Here is a 20,732-nt window from a genome sequence, read left to right as displayed (position 1 = left end):
TTGAGTTCAGGATGATGCATTGCATGTTTGTCAAATCTTGCCTTCTGATATGCTTGTCTAGTTTTTAAGATTTTACTGGCTTCAGCTGTAGAAAACTTTGGCTTTAGTTGATGAGGATGAGTTGTCAAAAAGGATCTTAATCGTCTGCCCATCAGCAGTTCAGCCGGAGAAGGAAGATCCTGTGTAGGTTGTATCCTATAATCCAGTAGGACCGTATGTAAATCTTTACCTTCTTCTAGAGCTTTTGTGAGAGACTTCTTCAAAGTTTGTACAGCTCTCTCAACTTGGCCGTTGCTTCTAGGAAAGTGAGGGGAAGTAATACTGTGTATCACGTTCCACTCTTTGAAAAATTTTCGAAGACTTTCTGCATTAAATGGTGGCCCTCCATCACTCACCAATTCTTCTGGTATTCCATGTCTTGCAAAGATGCTTTTCATTGCTTCTATTACTGCTTTGTTAGTACTCTTCATGTTTTTAACTTCTATGTACCTTGAGAAATAATCGATCATCAAAAGATATTGTTGACCTCTCAAGTAGAAAAAGTCACATGCAACTTTTCCCCATGGTCTTCCAGGCAGAATTTGTTTGAACAGGACTTCTTTAGAATTTGCGACAGATTTTACATCTATTGATGTAGTTTTCCACATCGTCATTCATTTTCGGCCAGTAGAAATATTCTCTAGCTTTCAATTTGCAACCAATAATACCTCGATGCGAGATGTGCAGTTTTTCCAAGACTTCTGATCTTGCAACTTGGTTCACAACAAGTCTCTGGCCTCTGCATATTATTCCTTCTTTAGAATAATACAGTTCATCTCTACAGTGCCAGTAAGGCTGAGCTGCTGCTCTGGTTCTACTCTTTTCTGGCCATCCCTTTTGAACATGATGAAGCACATCCTGCAGCTCTGCATCACTCGCTGTCAATCGCAATCACAAAGCATATTCGTGCCACTTATTGGGTGTAGCACATGCAAGGAGATTAATCGACACAGCTGCTTCTTGCTCGTAATCCTCTTCAAATTTGTCATTTGGCGATTGAGCTCTTGACAAGGCGTCTGCAATCTTTAGCTCTTTACCAGGTATGAACATAAGTTCAACATCATATTTGTTCAATCTCAACAGCATGCGCTGAAGTCGGAGAGATTGTGTCATATTGCTTTTTACTCAAACCTAGAAGGGGCTTTTGATCGGTTTGAACAACTACTGGTCTTCCATAGGTGTAATAATTGAAATGTTCCAGCCCATAGATCACAGCTAACAGTTCTTTCTCGATCTGTGCATAGCGTGTTTGAGCTGATGTAAGTGTAGCAGATCCATATGCAACTGGTTTGTTATCTAATCCATGCTGGCTGGCATCCACTGAAACAGTCACTGACTTTTTCACATCAAAATATTGTAGACATGTAGCTTGCTCTATCATTTGTTTTAATTTGTCAAAATCACGTTGGGTATTTTCATCCCACAGTCACTCAGTATCTTCTTTTAATAGCTGACGTAGCGAGTGAGTTAAACTAGACAAGTGAGAAGTGAACTTGGCTCATAAGTTATCATTCCAAGAAATCTTTGTAGATCCTCACGATATTTGTGGGAACAGCAAACTCGTTAATGGCCTTAACTTTTTTGGGATCTGGAGTTATTCCAGTATCAGACATTATATGTTCCAAATAATTGACTGATGTTAAGGCTAATTGTGTCTCTTCAATATTGAACTTAAGATTAGCTTCTCTGGCTCGTGTCAGGGTTCGACGGAGTAACTGACAATGTTCTTGCATGGATGAAGATCCAAGGGCTATGTCATCAAAGTATGGATTTATTTCTGGATCATCTTCAAAAATTTCATTCATGGCCCTTTGAAACTCTTCTGGGGCATTGTTTAGTCCAAATGGTAAACTAAAAATCAATATCTTCCCCAAGGTGTTGTGAAAGTTGTTAAAAATGACGATTCTTCATCAAGTGGTAACTGCCAGAATCCATTTTTTGCATCTAAGATTGTAAATACTTTACTTTACATCCTTGCAGCTTTGTTATCGGCTGCTGGTATTTGATAGTGAGGTCTTTGTATAGCATCATTTAATGGCCTTGGGTCTAGACAAATGCGTAATTTTTTGGGTGTATTCACCATAACCATGTTGCTGACCCACTCAGTAGGTTCCTCTACTTTTGCAATTATTCCATTATCACTCATGCGTTTGAGCTCCTCTTTCACTTTGCCATGAAGAACCAATGGCACTTTTCGTGCAGCTGCCACATTTGTGAATGATTTTCTTTCACTTTAATTTTTACAGTGCGTTTGAGTCGTCCCACACCAGTAAAAACATCTGAGAATTCTTTCATAACTTCTTCTGGTGTATCACTCTTATGTGAATTTCTGTTCATTTTCATAAGGTCATTCAATCTTTTAATTAGTCCTAATTTATTGCAAGCAACTAGGCCTAATATAGGGCAGGAATTCAGAGTTGTTACAAGAAATTTGAAACTTTTCTTCTTATTCTTGACCTCACAAGTTAACGAACACTCATCCAATATTGGAACTACATTATCACTGTAGTCTAGCACTGGTTGTTTACTTTTCTTTACTTACACACACACACAAACACACACACAGTTGGCTTCATTTCCCATTTTAGCAGTTCACTCTGAGTTATAATCTTCACTTGTGCTATTTCAAGGAGAATCCAAGAAAAGACTGCTCCCGAGAAAGCAGGCTACGGCCCTGGGAAGGGGCAAGGCCTTCTTAAGAGTATCATGCCCCCCCTCCACGAGCCAAGTGGTTTTTCTGATTCCCTACCTGGTAAATTCTAGAAAATTTTAACTAGATCTCATTTTCGTGAGACCCTCTACTCTTGAGGCTTCCGAGCCACTCCCGGGTGGGCACCATGAGGCGTTAAGACGGCACTAGGAAAGGGTTGTTTTTTTCTCTCTGTAGATTTTTTTTTAACCTCAGGGACTTCGGCTTTAATTTCAACGATAGCGCACTATTCCTGAAGTTTGGGCTGAACATCCCTGATGTTAAAAAAAGAATATCTAAAGTGTAAAGAAGCAACCCGCACGTTTGTGCATACAGGGTCTAAAAAGATTATGCATGATCACCGGTAAAAGTGATAAATGCTGCAAAATTTACCAAACTTACCGAGACGATTGGTGTTTGTTAGACTTGTACAGAGCGGACTATTCTGAAAAAAAGAAGTTCGATCTATGGTTCTATTATTTCGAATTTGCTCAGCTAATCTAACTTCCAATTATTCTTCCTACATCTTTTAAACACCACTCAATCTGCTCCTGGAAAATCTCGCATTTCTCTCTCTTCAGATGTTCTTTCCATTTCCTAAGAACTTTTAGTTCCAGAACTTCTCTTTTTTTCTTGTTTCGCGGAGACAATCCAAATGTTTTCCAATATGTTTTGTATCCAATATGTTTCCCAAATGTTTTCCGCTGTGCCTCAAATCGTAATTAATATATAAGCTTACCTTAGTTACAGGCAGCTAGATTAAGTTCACTATGATTCGTATTCCAAAATAATGTATAACAGTGGAAAGCCGCTGTATGCCCCCCCCCCCTCCCCCGTGTATGTCTCTGATGCCACCAATATGCATTAGAATTCAGAGGGGCAGAGCTGATGGCGAAAGTTTTCTGACAAAGGGGGGGGGGGGTCAAAAACGGCTACAAATTCTCTTATGTAATACTTGAACCACCCCTTTCTAATACTATAAATTCACTTATAGTGAAGTCCGGTCTGGGGCTTGCTACAGGATGGAGGGAGCAGGCGGTGTGGTGCCCCGGGCGCTGAACCAGAAGAGGGCGCCAAATTCACTCTTTAACTGCTTCTTCTACATTACAAGGGGAGCCAAAATGCCGGCTTGCCCCGGGTGACAAAGTATCTAGTTGCGGCCCTGGAGGTCATGATCATAGGCAGATTTGTAGTTTTTGACACCCTTTTCCCCGATTTTTTCATAATTCCAATCTCCCAAATTTGAAGTCCATTTGGTGAGGGATATAGCCTACATTTATTAGGATAATTTTAATTTTAAAAACAATTCGTATCGTATATATAAACACTCCACAATATCTAAACCTTTATTTTCAGTGCTTTGAGAGAGTATCATTTTATTTACACTCATATACGTGAATATCGCAGTAAAAACCCGATGATGATTTATAGAATAATACGTGATGGTATTTTGAACTACCATAATTTTTTTCTTTTTTTTTAAAGATACGTAGAAGATTTCAATTTATTGCAATTTAAATTGAATTCAAACAACTTAATTTTAAAAAGTACTACATTATTTTTTGTCATCCGTATAACCTGTATCTCTCTTTAAGATACAACAAAAAACTCAAATAAAGAAAATTAATAATAGTCTAATTCATTTTGAATTGCATTAAAATGCGGCCGCTGTGGTGGTCGAGTGGTTATGGTGACGGACTCGCGATGCGAGGATCCGGGTTCGAACCCCACAGTGGTGGTCGGCTGAAGTTGGTTTTGTGTGGTTCCCAACTTCAAGGCGCAAATGCGAGCCGATCTCCCTGTTAAAAAGTCTCGCCACAGAGAGCAACAGTCCTACAACAATAAATCATTCAATCATAACACTTCACTCATAGTTAGAAAAACTAGTGGCAGATGGCAGCACTACACATAACAAGCATTACAGTGAAACAACATAAAAACTTCACGTCAGGTTTCACTGCACGTGCACGCACATTCCCGCATATGCCGATTCGTTGGGGGGTTCCGGGGGGGTGTGGGCGGGGCACATGTGTGGTGTAGTAGTAGTAGTAGGTAGGGCCTCCAAAAAATGGCTCGGGGATCCATGATGTTCTTAAGTCAGCCACCTCGTTGGGCAATTTGCCTGTTGTGGCGTTGTATTTGTATTGTAAAAGTTTTTCTAATTTCGGAACATGAATTATGGGGGGAAAAACTTTTAAACACACACGTAAACCAACATATCATTTTCACGTTCGGTTTTGCAATATTCCATGTTTATGCCAACAGAAATATGTAGAACAAGCACACCAACCTTGTACCAAAAGCTTAGACGCTAATGAAAATTATGTGAAAATATTCAAACAAGCCAGCCAAAGATATGCGATTGATTATAAACATAAGATTAATGGTTATATTGTATCTATGCGGAGACTGACCCATAGTCATCTTTCTTACTGGTGATTACATTGCCTCTGTCGGTGCTCATCCTGTGGGCATTATGAAAACTTCATCGAATCCTCATTCATAAATACAAATACAGCGCCACAACAGGCAAATTGCCCAACGAGGTGGCTGAACGTAAGAACATCATGGATCCCCGAGATACCTAATACTGCTACACCACACATGCACCCCGCCCACACCCCCCCCCCCCGCAAATAAGCACTGTAGAAGCGATAAGCACTGTACATTTCCATCCTTGATCTGCGTCCAACTCCCTTCGCTGTGAGAAATAGAAATCCCAACAAAAGCGAGAAGTGCGGCTTATACGGTGAAAATTAAATATTAATTTAATTGAATTATTAATTAATTAAATATTTCAGGTTCTTATGGAGATACTGTAATGGTAATAATACTGTAATGGGGCAGATAGAAATTTACCGTTAAAGATAGGCTCACTGTAATTTGGGGAATATCATACAAATCGAAATTTTTCCACATGATATTGAAATTTTATCACAGCAAAAATCAATTATTTAACATTTCAAATTTTTATAACTGAATTTTTAAATATAATTAAACTTTTATATGCAGTTAAATTTTTAAATGTAATTTTAATTTCGATGACCTTTCTGCATTGACAAAAATTAATTATTTTCAGTTAACTGCGTGTACACTTTTGTTCATGTTTTTATTTCACGTGTAAGACAAAAGCCTACATACAAGCTCGCGTGGAACATGTACAGTGAAGAATCGACGGTTCGACGAATTGATTCTGCGCTGTAATATATAAATTGACATCACGACGAATTGACACGGCGGCAAACTTTTACAGCTACGAATTGGAGCTGCGACGAATTTGTATCGCGACGAATTGGAGCTGCGACAAATTTGTATTGCGACGAATTGGCACTGCGACAAATTTCTACCGCGACGAATTGATACTGCGACAAACTTGTACCGCGACGAATTGGCACTGCGACGAATTTGTACCGCGACAAATTGAGGCGCGACAAGTTGAGTGCTACAAATTGACCGGCTACGTGGGAACTTGAAGGGGGGGGCATGGAAACTTGAGGGTAATGGAAAGGACGTTGCCTTTTCCATGATATTCAGAATTTCTATCTTTGCAAAATGTTTTTGTTCCGAGTTCAATCGCTTCATCATGGGCACTAATGACAGTGCGAAGTTCCGTTCCTCATCGCATTCATCATGCCGAGATTTCTTATTCATCACTTCCAACAGTTTGCTTTCAAAGTCATTACCATCTTTGGAATTCCTTTTCCGCAAGGAAACCGAATTCGGACGCACTTCACTCGGTTCTAGTTGTGGAGAGATGTGTTGCTCATTATTGACCCCACTTGCATCTGGCGGAGGAGATGCGACGTTTGAACTGGTCTCGCGCATCTGCAAGGAAGGCATCAAAAACAGTAGGGAATTGAAATGAACGTATGTTTTTTTCCTTTGCACAGCTCCCTGGCCGCCAGATTTCCCACGCTGTGCTGCCAGTTCTTTGATAAAGCTGTCACGCATATTTTCCCATCTTTTTTGGATGTTAATCCCTGAAAAAAATAAACAGTGTAGTACTTGGATGTCATTCATATTTCAAGGGGTTGTGTAAGTATAAAAAAATTAACTTTTTGCACAGTCCCGTGTGTTACGAAACCCATTTACAAGATCGTTGCACTGTCTCACCTGATGCCAAGAAAAAAATTTCCTTGTTTATAAGTGAAATAAAATGTGATGCACTGACGTATTCAATTTCGAGAAACGGGGAAAAGTTGGGGGAAAAAACGGCATTAAATGTGAAAAAATCGTTTTACCTGCATTTAACGCCGTTTTTTTTCCCAAATTTCCTCCGTTTTTCGAACTCGAATATCTCAGTGAATACTTCGCTTAGAAACAGAAGTGGCCGAGAAAAAATGCCCATAACAAATATGAATGCCATACATTTCTAAAATAAGCAACCCAATTAAAAATGCAATTACAAAAACTGAAGTCTGTATATGCATGATAAAATATTAGACAATGCCCATAAAAATAATTACGGTTGTCTTATTCAAAGTATTGACAGCTTCTTGATTTACCAGTTTGATTAACATTGTAGTGCGATGTAGTTAAATTAAATTAGAAATTAAAAGACAAATTTAAATCACAGCCGCAATATGGATAAAGCTTTAAAAAAGTTTATTCCTGTGACCAGATTTGAATAAAATTAATGTCCTACTACATGAAAGTATTAAAATTCGTGTGTAATCAGAAATCATTACAAATTCATTGAAAAGAATGAAGAAAACATCTCAACAAAAATAAAATGCTTCAAAATATAAGGGGGAAACTATTACATAGTAAGAGTCAATTTTTCTAAAACTAATAAGCTAATTAAGAAATTACGTTGAAATTACTAATAATGAAATTACGTTGTCACATTCATCCCAAATGTCTTATGACTTTTGGAGGGGTAAACGACAAGAAAACAGTTCACGTGTGTGTGTATTTTTATATGACCTAAATAGATGTATGGGGGTGATTCAAGTACAGACGAATCCTGCTTCTACGAATACCGATATAGCGGCAATCTCGTTTTAACGAACACTTTTCTAATTTCCCCAGATAAGCTTATATAGGAACAATGCGAAAATCCGGAATTCCTTCTGTAACGAAAATGCGTTATAACGAAGAGATTTATCCGGTCTCTCTTGAAGTTCGTTATAACGGGGTTCGACTGTTTTGGGTCAGCACAGATGGAGGGGAAGGGGCTTTCGGGTTTGCTGACTTTTCATGATGGGGAGGGGGGGGGGTTGAATGATGCTTACGCCCTTCATAAAAATATGAAATATTCCTAATTGCAACTTACTTGGTATGCCGAAAACAAAGAAATCCTTTCCCTAGTTTGTAGAAACCTGAACTAACATTTTCCCTATTGATGTATCCTGCACAGTGCCTCATTAGTGATCTCTAATTGTTCAGCGGATTCTTCAAGTGATCTGGGAATGTGTCCGGGCTGCTCAAGCGCTTTAGAAATGTGTCGCGGTAGCTGAAGTGCTCTGGAACTGTAGCACGCGTCACTCAAGTGAACATTAATTATACAGCGGATCACTTAACTAATCTGGTAATGTGCCGCGGATACTTTCAGTGATCTGGAAAAGTGGCACGGATAACTTGGGGGATGTTGATCTGCAGTGGGGGCCGCTAATGTGCTTCAGAACCGTGCCGCAGTCACTCAAAAGATATTTAAATGTGCGACGGACCGCCTAAGTATTCTGGAACTGTGTCGCGGGTCACTTAAGTGATCTGCTCACATCAGGTAACCCCGAGGGGCCACATTTGTTCCGCGAGCCATGGGAATTGCATATATAGCTTAGAGCAGCGGTTCTCAACCGGTGATCCGCGGTGCCCTTGGGGTTCCTTGTGCACTCTCCAGGGGCTCCGCGGCCACTCAAGGAAAATAAAGTAAAAAAGTAGTGAAATTTAAAAAAAAAACAGTTATAAATATTTTTAAATAGTAAAAATAAATCAGTAACTTCGATGAATAATTAAAAAATTGGCCTACAGGGCTCCGCAACAGAACGTTTTTACTCAAAAGAGCTCCGCGAGTCAAAGAAGGGTGAGAACCTCTGGCTTAGAGGGTGGGTCGCAATGAAATTCCTATAGAGGAATTTTGAGTTAGACTTCGGATGAGATTGAAATTCACCTCTGGACGAGTATAAAAAACAAGCCTGCCGTTCGGAATCGGCATTAAATTGCAGGTCCCGATCTGATTAACCCTCGCGTGCAGAAAATGACAGCGGTGCCACAAAAAGTATGAAATGATCAAACATTGAAATTGACGTTGTCTTCCGAAATTTTAATTTTTTAACATTTCTTTACATTGAGAAATGGCTTTTTGATCTTCTGAACGGGGGGGGGGGGCACACGACCTCCCTATGTCCTCCCTCCCACGTACATCAATGATCCCAATATATATGAGTCAGGAGGTAGGAAATTTTTGCTGACAAGGGGCGGGAGGGGGGGGTCAAGGTTTTGCCGACTTCCGCTGACGGGGGGGGGGGGTAGTCGAAAGTGGCTAAAAATCTGCTGACGTAATACTTGAACGACCCCCTATGATTATTGTATGTATGTGTTGGCTCTCCCCTTATGCTTAGTAGCCAGTTCCCATTTTATATTTAAGCCAGTACTATTATCCTGTTTCTCATCGCGTTGTGTAACTTCCTACTGGAATTAAGGTCTCCTTCTATAGTGAAGAGCAACCCCAAATCCCCGTATTAACCCGGGTTTAAACATATTCTAAACTAATTAGAAGTTATTGAGACTCAAAATAATTACGTATACTCCCATTTAAATTTACATTGAATTTATTTACATTATTATGATGATTCATTACAGATTACACAGGTACATGCACATTAACAATTAACTTTCTCAGTGATGTGGAGGCACTTATTCTAAAAACATGACAATACATATTGAGCATCACTTACCCCTTTAAAGATCCTAGACCACAATTTCTTCGACGTCATCCTTCTGTCCTAAGATTCTGACTCCCTCTCCCTCTGATCTAACACTCCAAACTCTCTTACTCTCTGCGGAATGCCCTTTTCTCTCTGTTAAAATCTCTTTATATTTTGATTGATAATTTCAACTCCACCTTTTTGCGCTATTTCAAGACTTTCCATTCGCTCATCTTGAAATTCTCTTTTCCCGTCTGAACCACTTTTTAGTATTAAACATAATTTCATTGGCCCATCTCCTTCTCTGGGAAAATCTCACATTCCCATAACCTTTGACCCTACCATTTAATTTAGATCCGCTCCACGTCCATAGAAACCGTCTAGACGCACATTCCTTCGTATATCAATGCTTTTGACCAGCGACAAAGATTAGCCTTATCTTATTTTTCATAAGATTTCCAGTGCCACGGTCTTCAGCTTGACACGAATATTATTTTACCCACCTAACATTCTCAACTAGGGTCCCGTTTTATTACATTTTCCTTCATTATCTCCGACTACATACAACTGCATTCCAAAATATAGCTTTTCCCATAAATTCAACAGTCTGTCTCCTGGGATTAAACTTTCCCATCTCATGCGATTCACTATTACCCAAAATTTTGCCTCCTGACCTACATTCTTATACTATCGTAGGTTTCTTTTACCTTCACTGTAACTTCTTACTTTTCTTTCTTTTCTGCTCGTTTTCCCATGGATCACTACTACTATTATATAATATCTATAAACTATTTCGATTTTCCCTAACTACCATCAATTAACTCATCTCGTTAAGATTAACTATCTTTAATTAACTCATCAAGTTAACATTCCTCCCCTTGCCGGAAAAATTTGCTCACAGCAAATTTTCAATCCTCTCAGCCTGGGACTAGTTAACTACTGAATCATTCCTCCTCTTCCATTTACCCTTTCATCATATTGTTGATTTGAATTGAAACAACAATACTGTATACTATACTAGGCTGGGTTGGGGCAAGTCATACTCAAAAACACATAACTGTTTCATGATAAACACAATCATACTTATATCATTCATTTTACAACACCATATAATGCAATTCTTTCTATAACATTTCAAATACTGCAGCTAGAATGATTATTACTTTCTACCTTCACCACATATCGATTATGTTCATGCAAGTACTAAAATTATTTGACTTCAAGGTCCACAAATACTTAAGGGTTACATAAGTAATAACATATATTCTTTCAAAACATTAAAATATTAAATTTACTAGCACATGAATAAACATCCCTCAACTAAAGCTTGTAATTAAACATAAATGAGAAACAGAAAATCCATTTGAAAAATAGAATATGTGATAGGATAACAGATCTCGCTAGCATCATCTTCCAATGGGAGAATCATAAGGTGAGTCTGCTTGTACCTAAATAAATCATATATACAATGACCTTCTCCATTTCTTCTTATCGTCTACATAGAGAAACAAGAGTAGAACAACTGAAAATAAAAATAAATATCGTTAGAAATGTCATTAAGATAATTCTTGAAAAGTGTGACAGGAATGTACTGGGAAGTCCATTCCAACCGGAAAACCAACGATCAGGAGATACTTGTCCTGCGTAAAACTGCAATGTAGTTAAATTCGGATGCAACAGTTCAATGTCTGCAGCTTCTAAGCAAAACGACAGCGGCTGGCAGGTATGTACGGTACGGCCATAGAGACATAGCTTGTCGGAAATGCACCTGGTTTCCGCCTTAAATTCTACCAACTGTTTAGTGGGTGTAGATTGTAGTCTCAGAGTACTAGTAGCGACCTCGATTCGTTCAAACTTGACAGTCACCATGCCCTCAGCACACGTCGAATATGCCATGAACGTCATTCTGGCGAGTGGCGCACAGGCATAACAGCCAGTTGTCGTGATTTCCTCACTTTGAAATTTAGGACACACTGTTCTTCTTTCAACTACAATGTTATAGTTGTCAAAGATGAGTTGCACATTCACAGGTTTGGTGAAAAGCAGCTCCGATTTCAACTGCTCATTTTCATCAATGAAATAATAATGATAGCCTATGGTGCGAGGAAGCGCAGCGACTTTGCTATCAATCATACGGTTGAGCGCGGAATTCTTCATGTCACACCGAAGCAACTCCTCATATGCACTACACACGATGCTACTTTCCGCGAAAATGAAAGTTTTTGTTAGTGATGCATTTGCTTGAACCTGCCCGATTGCGTTATCTTGAGGCACCCCTGCTGGCGAAACATATTCCATATATGCTTCACGTCGTTTCCCGACACGCCTAATGAGCGACTTCTGTATAAGTTGAGTCGGTTGATCATAAGCTCCTAGAACTTTTATTTTTATGCCGTTCGTTGTAGACATCGCGTAATTCATCACAGTGGCTTGTGATGTTCCGTTCATACTTTCCTCCATTTCGAGATCGTATGAGCAAGTATACCCTGTAATCGCCCTGATTTCGTAGGTACGGAGATAGTCTGGAACCAGAAAAGCTCTGTAAAATAAACAAGGTTGCGAGTCTATTATATGACACGACGATGAACCTCCATCAATCGCAATACATCTGTTAATTCCCGGAAACTGTTTAGATTCCGTTGTTTCGGCTGAGAACCGTTTACCAGAAACACAGTGTTCTCCCCAACCGCACATAACATTTTGAGGACACGCTACCTGTGCTACCGCCTTCAATTCCGTGGGAAATGTAAAGTACATCCTCTGAGTATTCCATGAGCATCTAACTTTATTCAGTTTGATACTCAATGAAAATAAATTATTTTTATTTTCGTCCTGAAACCATAAACAGTGAGTGTAATGTAAATTTTCTAGTGTCACCGTCGCTTGAGTGGTCATTTTACATGATTGCGCATCGTGAACATCTTCACACTCTGCCGTAGTCGATTGCACGATTAAATGATTATTGCATAGGGTTGATGAGGGTTGCACCATAGCAAATAATGCTATTAGTACCAGCATGTTCACTGCATGCTCTGGCATCCCTACACGATTAAAATACTCTTGCGTTTGTTGTACTGAGTTTCGCAAACGATTTCCCACATGAGCACCTCCTATCATCGTAATTCGAGCCGTTCCTTTAATCAATCGAAATATCTGGTAAACAACCACCACTGTTGTTTTTACCACTTGGATAATCGCCACCAATGCGGATTTTAAGTAAATTATTGTTATTGAAGCTAACAATATACACAGGGTGTAGACGAAATATGCTGCCGTTGCTGGAAGACATTTCAAATGCTGAAATGCTGCTATACAAAAGAAGCACGGTAACTTTCTGCATATCGTACGACCATTGACGTGCAGCTCCTCTCGTATCGTGTGACCGCCTTTCTCGGCTACGAAAATAAATCGCAATGTCCCTGGAAAACGAAGAAAGTTTTCTGGAACTACGGCTTGAGTAGATGTGAGATTAAAGTGAATTATTGTTTCCAGGCCCTCTTTACGCACGATCAAAAGTCCTGGAGATGACACTGCCACAATAGGATCATGAAATTCCAAAGTTTCACCATTCAAGGTGAATATTGCCTCCTCTTCATCAAGTAGCGACCTTCTATGACGTTGATGTGTTTGTGAGTATTCTAATGGGTGCTCACAAAATGTTAAGGATATTACGCGGGGTTCATCAATTCTTTTAACACCGTCATAATGAAAAATATTGGACCGACCAACCTTAATGTGGCAAAAGCATGCTGATTCCCTACTGCAATTTACTTCTTGGCAATACTCGGCAGTTCCATTACAAGGCAACTGAGTAGTGCACGCACAAGGAAATCCATCCTTATCACATTCGAAGATTCGTGACGTTCCAGTTAATGATGCATTTTGTGATATTGTGAACAGGCGAGGTGTAATGAATTTCTCCTCCGTTAGTGGTGACCAAATGTAACTAATCCACTTTTTCTGGTCACACTGACTACATAGCTTTGAGATAGCACAACTATTTCGTGGGAGATACTCGAGGTATTCTTTGGGGACCGCATGGGAACACTTCTTAGTTCCTTCATTAAACAAACAATATTCTGCGTTGTGTTTGAGCGCCACCACTGGTAATAGCGCCAGCACCAAAATCTGAAATTAATTGAATGCGTTTAAGGTATAATGCTTGTGTTTTTTTTTTTTTTTTTTTTTTTTTTTAAATGGAGAAGTCATACTCAACAAATCCTGCCATGCTTCCTTAGTCCCTCCACTTCACTGCATTAAGTCAATTTAATATTACTATTCATTAAATTAACATGATTTACTTTAAATTTTCTTTGGATTTTTTTTTTTTTCTCAATTCCTCACCTCAATGACATTTAAGAGTTTACTCGCCAATTTATCAGCTAATCGGTCCAGCACCGTTTTTTCCGACTCTTGTGATGCACTAGGTTGTGCCATCCAAGCAAATAATTTATCAGCAATATTCATATTATTGCTACTCGCATCATTACTAGTTCCACCTTCCAACTCTCCATCTCCAGCAGGATTGGTACTTTCTGCCATCCTGTCAATAGAATTCAATTTTTGCACTCTACCATACACATTGCGCGCACGTAAATTGTAACGTGTTGCCTCTGAATTTGACTGAGTATCAGCCACATTCGCGGCAGTTAAGCTGCTTTCGTTTTCGGTTTCATTTACACTACACGCGTCATCAATAAAAGATAACTGTTGGGGGTCTACGTGAAAACTTTCTGGAGAGACATGGTTTCCCAGCTGGTTTCGGTTTCCCCCCTCTGCATTCGGAGGCAACTGCGTCTGTCTTCTGGGGATTATGTACGAATGCCATAACTCAGGCAGTTGTAACTCCCCACCATTGGCTTCATTTTCTTTTTCCTCTTCGTCGTCTGAATTTCCCCCTGCACTTACGATTTCTACTTCTGACCTGTCCTCCACTTGCGACTCATTTTCCCTCATTTCAGGAAATGGGTCATATGGCCTATGTAATGATACTTTCGTGAGTCTATCCGAATGGACCAGTTGAATATCTTTTGGTTTATGTACGTTTTTTATTCTAAATAACACTGGAGATTTTTGTTCAATGATTCTATATGGTCCCGTGGATAGCCTACATAACTTATGAGACACCCCTCTTTTGGGTTTCCCCGGGGTAAATAAATATACGGAGTCACCTAATTTTAACTTCTTGTCAACAGCCGTTCTGTCGCGATACTGCTCTTGACGTTCTGCTGCTTGCAGCATGCTAGAACGTACAAAATCACGTGCTTTCTGTAACTTTGGCAGCAGCTGCAATACATATTGTTCATGCGCATAATAATTAAAAACTGGTGGTTCTTTCAACAATTCCCCTGCCGTTACCATATCTCTTCCGAAGAGGACAAAATGTGGTGTTTCCTTTAACACCGCATGAACAGCACTTCTATAAGACATTAAAACATGGGGTAACATATCATCCCATTCTTCGGTTTCCGTTATCATGCACGCTAAGGTATGCGTAATTGTCGCATGACTCCTTTCATTACTGCTATTTGTCTGGGGGTGCAATGCTGAGGTAGCTAAAGGTTTGATCTTCAACTTCTCAAGCATGGCACGAAAAACTGACTTATGCAAGTTTGCACCTCTGTCTGTAAGACAAAATTGAGGCCGTCCATATCGTGCAATAATTTCGGAATAAAATGTCTTCGCCAACGTTTCAGATTTCGTATCTGGCAATGCTATGGCTTCAATAAACTTAGAAAAATTGTCCATCATGACCAAAACATATTTATTCCCTGACATAGTTACGTTGAATGGTCCCATAATATCTACCGAAACTAGCTCAAACGGTTCGGTTGGAATAAAGTTCCGTTGCAATGGTGCTTTCTTATTTGGATTATGGCTTCGTCTTTCTAAACAAATGCGACAAGTGTTAACGTGAATTTGACAATCTCTATAGTATCCCGGCCAAAAATAATGACTACGCAGTCTTTCAAATGTTTTGTCGAAACCCATGTGACTACTCAAATTATCATGAATTTCTTCCAATATTTCTTTTCGCATTAAAGTCGGTATTACAATTTGTTCAATATACTCTTCTCTGACAGGCCTAATGTCTTTTGAAGCATAATGGCATAACAAACCATTCTTCATAAAATATGCCTCAACCATCTTTTTGACTGGCTCTGCATTAGCCGAAGTTAACATGTCTATAATTGGTTTTAAATGTGGGTCCAGTTTTTGCGCTTCGCGTATTCGATTTTCTAACGAAGTCGAGTGAGTTTCGACAGTATTTATCTGTCGACTTAGACAATCGGCGACGACATTGTCACGACCCGGTTTATGAACAATTTCAAAATCGTATTCTGACAAATTCAAACACCATCTCGTCAATCGTGGATTATGTGTTTTAAGGTTAAGCAAGTATTTCAATGGTTTGTGGTCACTTTCCACAGTAAACCGTCTACCTAATAAATAAGGTCTGAAATAATTGATACCCTCCATAATGGCAAGTAATTCTTGTTCAATTGCTGGATATTTCTGCTCAGCCGGTTTAAATTTTCGGGACATGTATGCAATAGGATGATTTCCCTGTTCATACCGTTGATATAGACAGCATCCGATTCCTATCTTACTGGCATCCGCCGACATTATAAAGTCCATATTAAAGTTAGGATATGCTAATACCGGTGGATTTCGTAATGCTTTCTTTAAATACTGAAAAGCTTCTTCTTGACTCCGACCCCATGTAAATGTGATATTTTTCTTAGTCATATCCGTAATAGGTTTTGCATAATCCGAATAAAATGGTATAAATTTCTTAAAGAAATTACACATTCCGAGGAAACGTCTACAGTCCTTGACTGTGCGTGGTTGTGGAAATTCATCGATTGCTTTTACATTATCGGTATGTGGACGCACACCGTTTTCGGAAATGACATGTCCTAGATATTTAATTTCTTTCTTCAAGAAATCACACTTTTTCGGTGCTAATTTTAAGTTATACTTTTCAAGCAATTGAAAAACTCGTTCTAATTTCTGGATATGGGTTTCTATATCAGGACTAGCTATCAAAAGATCATCGATGAAACAATGAATATGTTCATCATGTAATTCCGACAATAAACTGTCAGCTAGACGCTGAAATGCTGCCGGTGCTGTTTTTAACCCCATTGGTACAACATTGTATTGATAACACCCTTCTTCATTGCTGAAAGACAGATGTTTTCTATCATTCTCATCAATTTCGACCTGATAATATGCACTACAAAGATCAAGACTACTAAAGTATTTAGCGCCATTTAAATGTGCCAAAATATCCTGAATTAACGGAAGAGCATATTCATCCGATTGAATTGCTTCATTTGTCTTACGAAGGTCAACACACAATCGATACCCGCCATTTTTCTTTCGTACCATAAGAGTGGGAGCTGGATGACTACTGACACATGGTGAAATAATTTCACTCTCTAACATATCGTTTATTTGCTCCCTTAATTCCGCTCTTAAATGATACGGAGTTCTATATCGTGGGGATTTCTGTATCGGCGTTCCATTCCACGGTATTTTATGCTTTGCCAACGTAGTTCGCCCGATTTCCGTAACATCTCTGGCAAATACATGTGTATATTTCAAGAGCAATGGTAATAATTTTCTTTTTATTGCCGGTGATAAATTATTTAGGTCAAAATCCTGTTCCGACAGTCTAGGCAATGTCTTTTTCCGTAATGGAATTGGAGCCTCTCTAACATCATCTTGTTCCGAAATCGTTCCAGTTCCCAATTTTGTACCCTTATTCACATGCCTGGGCTGTTCAGACATATTGGAAATTAATATCTGAATTTTCCCAGTCTCGTCAATTTTTCCCACTGAGTTTGCTACCCACAAATCACTCAGCTTATTGTTTCTTGGCGTAACCTCTATTTCACTTCCATATTCAAATCCTGGCACATTAACTGTAATCACTTTCTGAGTACGCGCGGGCACCCAAATTTTATTAGGCATTACTAAATTTACACATACATTTTCTGTCTGCGACACTGTAGCACACCCTGAATTCAATAGTTTTATTTCTGTAAACTTATTCTTTAACATGCCCCTTTTGACATCAAAAACAAAATCTCCCTTTTGGAGAAAATCATAACCTAAAATCATCTTATAATCCCTACTCAGCTCATACTCGGAGACATATACTTTATGATTCACTTTGAATTCTCCCAAATTTATAGGTATGCTATAACACGCTTCGTGTGGTAACGTCTGGCCAGTTACACCACGAATTTCAATATTTTGATTTCTTAATTGACGACACTTCACAGTACACATTATATTATTCATAATACTAGAATCAATTACACTAATACAAGCACCAGAATCAATAAGAGCACAAAATTCTATATCTCCGACTTTCACTGTCACAATCGGTAGAGGAAAACCCCTAACCTGATTTTGTTGAATCCTATATACAATGTTTTCTTTTCTATTTACTTCCCCTACCCCATGACCGTCACTTCCGAGGTCGGAAAACCTGCTGTTTACAAAACCCTGTCTCTCTCCTAGTGCCCCAGTTATTGGAAGAAACCTGTCCCCTACGAAAATCCTGCTGCTGACGGGGATTCCCTCTGCGAAAACAATTTCGCAATAGGTGGGTGGTTGACCCACATCCAAAACACGCGAGATTCCCTCTCGGCTGGGAGCCTCGCCCCGAAAATCGCGGAGGCACCTCAAACCTCTGCATATTACGTTGAGCTGGAAGTGGGGTAGTAGACATTTGTGGTGGGACCCCTCTTCCCCTACGAGCAAGGAAATTTCCTTCTTTTACTTCTCGTAATTCTTGAGCCAATTTTTCCATTGATGTACGCTGGAGCATACTTTCTTTCGCTACTTCCGCTAACATAGACTGCAATGTGTTCAATTCAAAAGAATTGCCCGTTGCTTGCCTCTCTATGGCATTTACTGTACCATAGTTACGACTAATTCCCTCATTTCCCTCTACAAGGGCAGCAAATTTGATTGCGGTGGCCAAATCTTGGGGGTCATGGTTTAATACATGTTTTTGTATTTTAGGGTTCAGCCCCGCTAAAAATTGTGACAATTTAGTACGATCTGCCAATCGTTCAACATCTGGACTATTGAAATTTGCTCCTTGCAGGAAACCGAAAGCAGCATTTTTTACACGCGAGGCAAAATCCTTGACCGATTCATTCGGTTTTTGTCTACATCCCGTAAAGTTCTGGAGATGGTAAGTTAAAGGAAATTCATTCTTGAAATGTCTCAAAAATTCTGTCTTGAATCGCTCATAATTTCTTTCCTCTCTTAGTTCCGGACTGTTTGCCAGAAATTCAGCGGCTCTTCCCTTCAATTTTGCTTTAAGCACAATCAATTTTTCTGTATCTGCCCATTCCGCAATTCTACCAATTTCCTCTATAGATTGGAGGAAATATTCCGCCGGATAAGACGGCTCTGAACCGGAGAAACTATTAAGGAGGCCTAAATAACCCGCAATTGTATTTATTTTGACAGCTGCTCTGTCACCGGATGATTCTACTTCATTACTGTGGCTCATTTTGTTTAGTGTTTAATTGAGTGCAAGTACCAGATTCAATTAATTAACTTATTTGAAAAAAAAAAATTATAAACATTTAAAAATTATTTTCAGCCTCCAAAATCATTTATATGTAACGTTACTGTCACGGCACCATTGTTGGCTCTCCTCTTATGCTTAGTAGCCAGTTCCCATTTTATATTTAAGCCAGTACTATTATCCTGTTTCTCATCGCGTTGTGTAACTTCCTACTGGAATTAAGGTCTCCTTCTATAGTGAAGAGCAACCCCAAATCCCCGTATTAACCCAGGTTTAAACATATTCTAAACTAATTAGAAGTTATTGAGACTTGAAAATAATTACGTATACTCCCATTTAAATTTACATTGAATTTATTTACATTATTATGATGATTCATTACAGATTACACAGGTACATGCACATTAACAATTAACTTTCTCAGTGATGTGGAGGCACTTATTCTAAAAACATGACAATACATATTGAGCATCACTTACCCCTTTAAAGATCCTAGACCACAATTTCTTCGACGTCATCCTTCTGTCCTAAGATTCTGACTCCCTCTCCCTCTGATCTAACACTCCAAACTCTCTTACTCTCTGCGGAATGCCCTTTTCTCTCTGTTAAAATCTCTTTATATTTTGATTGATAATTTCAACTCCACCTTTTTGCGCTATTTCAAGACTTTCCATTCGCTCATCTTGAAATTCTCTTTTCCCGTCTGAACCACTTTTTAGTATTAAACATAATTTCATTGGCCCATCTCCTTCTCTGGGAAAATCTCACATTCCCATAACCTTTGACCCTACCATTTAATTTAGATCCGCTCCACGTCCATAGAAACCGTCTAGACGCACATTCCTTCGTATATCAATGCTTTTGACCAGCGACAAAGATTAGCCTTATCTTATTTTTCATAAGATTTCCAGTGCCACGGTCTTCAGCTTGACACGAATATTATTTTACCCACCTAACATTCTCAACTAGGGTCCCGTTTTATTACATTTTCCTTCATTATCTCCGACTACATACAACTGCATTCCAAAATATAGCTTTTCCCATAAATTCAACAGTCTGTCTCCTGGGATTAAACTTTCCCATCTCATGCGATTCACTATTACCCAAAATTTTGCCTCCTGACCTACATTCTTATACTATCGTAGGTTTCTTTACCTTCACTGTAACTTCTTACTTTTCTTTCTTTTCTGCTCGTTTTCCCATGGATCACTACTACTATTATATAATATCTATAAACTATTTCGATTTTCCCTAACTACCATCAATTAACTCATCTCGTTAAGATTAACTATCTTTAATTAACTCATCAAGTTAACATATGTGTGTATGTGCTGATGGGTTCTTTTCCTAAAGAAATCAACTGTATTGTACTCGATTTTACACTCTTTACTCCATCTCTCGGTTATTTTTTTGTTTTATTTTATGTTACTCGTTTTAAAATTCCTTAAAAATTATTTTCTAGCAATGCATATCTAACTTTTTTCGGAGCCCCTGATTATTTAACGACCTGTTCAATTGCACCGGCCACACTGCCCCAACACTGCCTCTGCATATGTTTTTAGGATCAGCTTGTGCT

General features: G+C 39.0%; 1 protein-coding gene across 1 annotated transcript; it reads right to left on the bottom strand.

The window, feature by feature from the left end:
- Nucleotides 1-9,483: 9,483 nt before the first annotated feature.
- On the bottom strand, nucleotides 9,484-20,303 carry LOC149081573 (uncharacterized). Its single transcript, XM_089238529.1, has 2 exons — nucleotides 19,636-20,303; nucleotides 9,484-13,725 (listed from the first exon to the last, which is right to left on the bottom strand). The coding sequence occupies exons 1-2, from the start codon at nucleotides 19,672-19,674 to the stop codon at nucleotides 11,086-11,088; spliced, it is 2,679 nt and encodes an 892-aa protein (XP_089094655.1). The 5' UTR covers nucleotides 19,675-20,303; the 3' UTR covers nucleotides 9,484-11,085.
- Between the last annotated feature and the right edge of the window lie 429 nt (nucleotides 20,304-20,732).

Source organism: Pholcus phalangioides, unplaced genomic scaffold, assembly GCF_987345545.1.
Source record: "Pholcus phalangioides strain wild (caught in Gottingen) unplaced genomic scaffold, Ppha-v1.0 ptg000010l_1, whole genome shotgun sequence".
Taxonomy (NCBI): domain Eukaryota; kingdom Metazoa; phylum Arthropoda; class Arachnida; order Araneae; family Pholcidae; genus Pholcus; species Pholcus phalangioides.
This window is presented reverse-complemented; position numbering and strand designations above follow the sequence as displayed.

Excerpts from the sequence above, each read along its gene's own strand:
- LOC149081573 (XM_089238529.1), bottom strand. The coding sequence starts at position 19,674 with ATGACGTCGAAGAAATTGTGGTCTAGGATCTTTAAAGGG. Across the intron at positions 13,726-19,635 it reads GGTCTAGGATCTTTAAAGGG|ATTTTGGTGCTGGCGCTATT; the intron begins GTAAGTGATGCT and ends AATTAATTTCAG.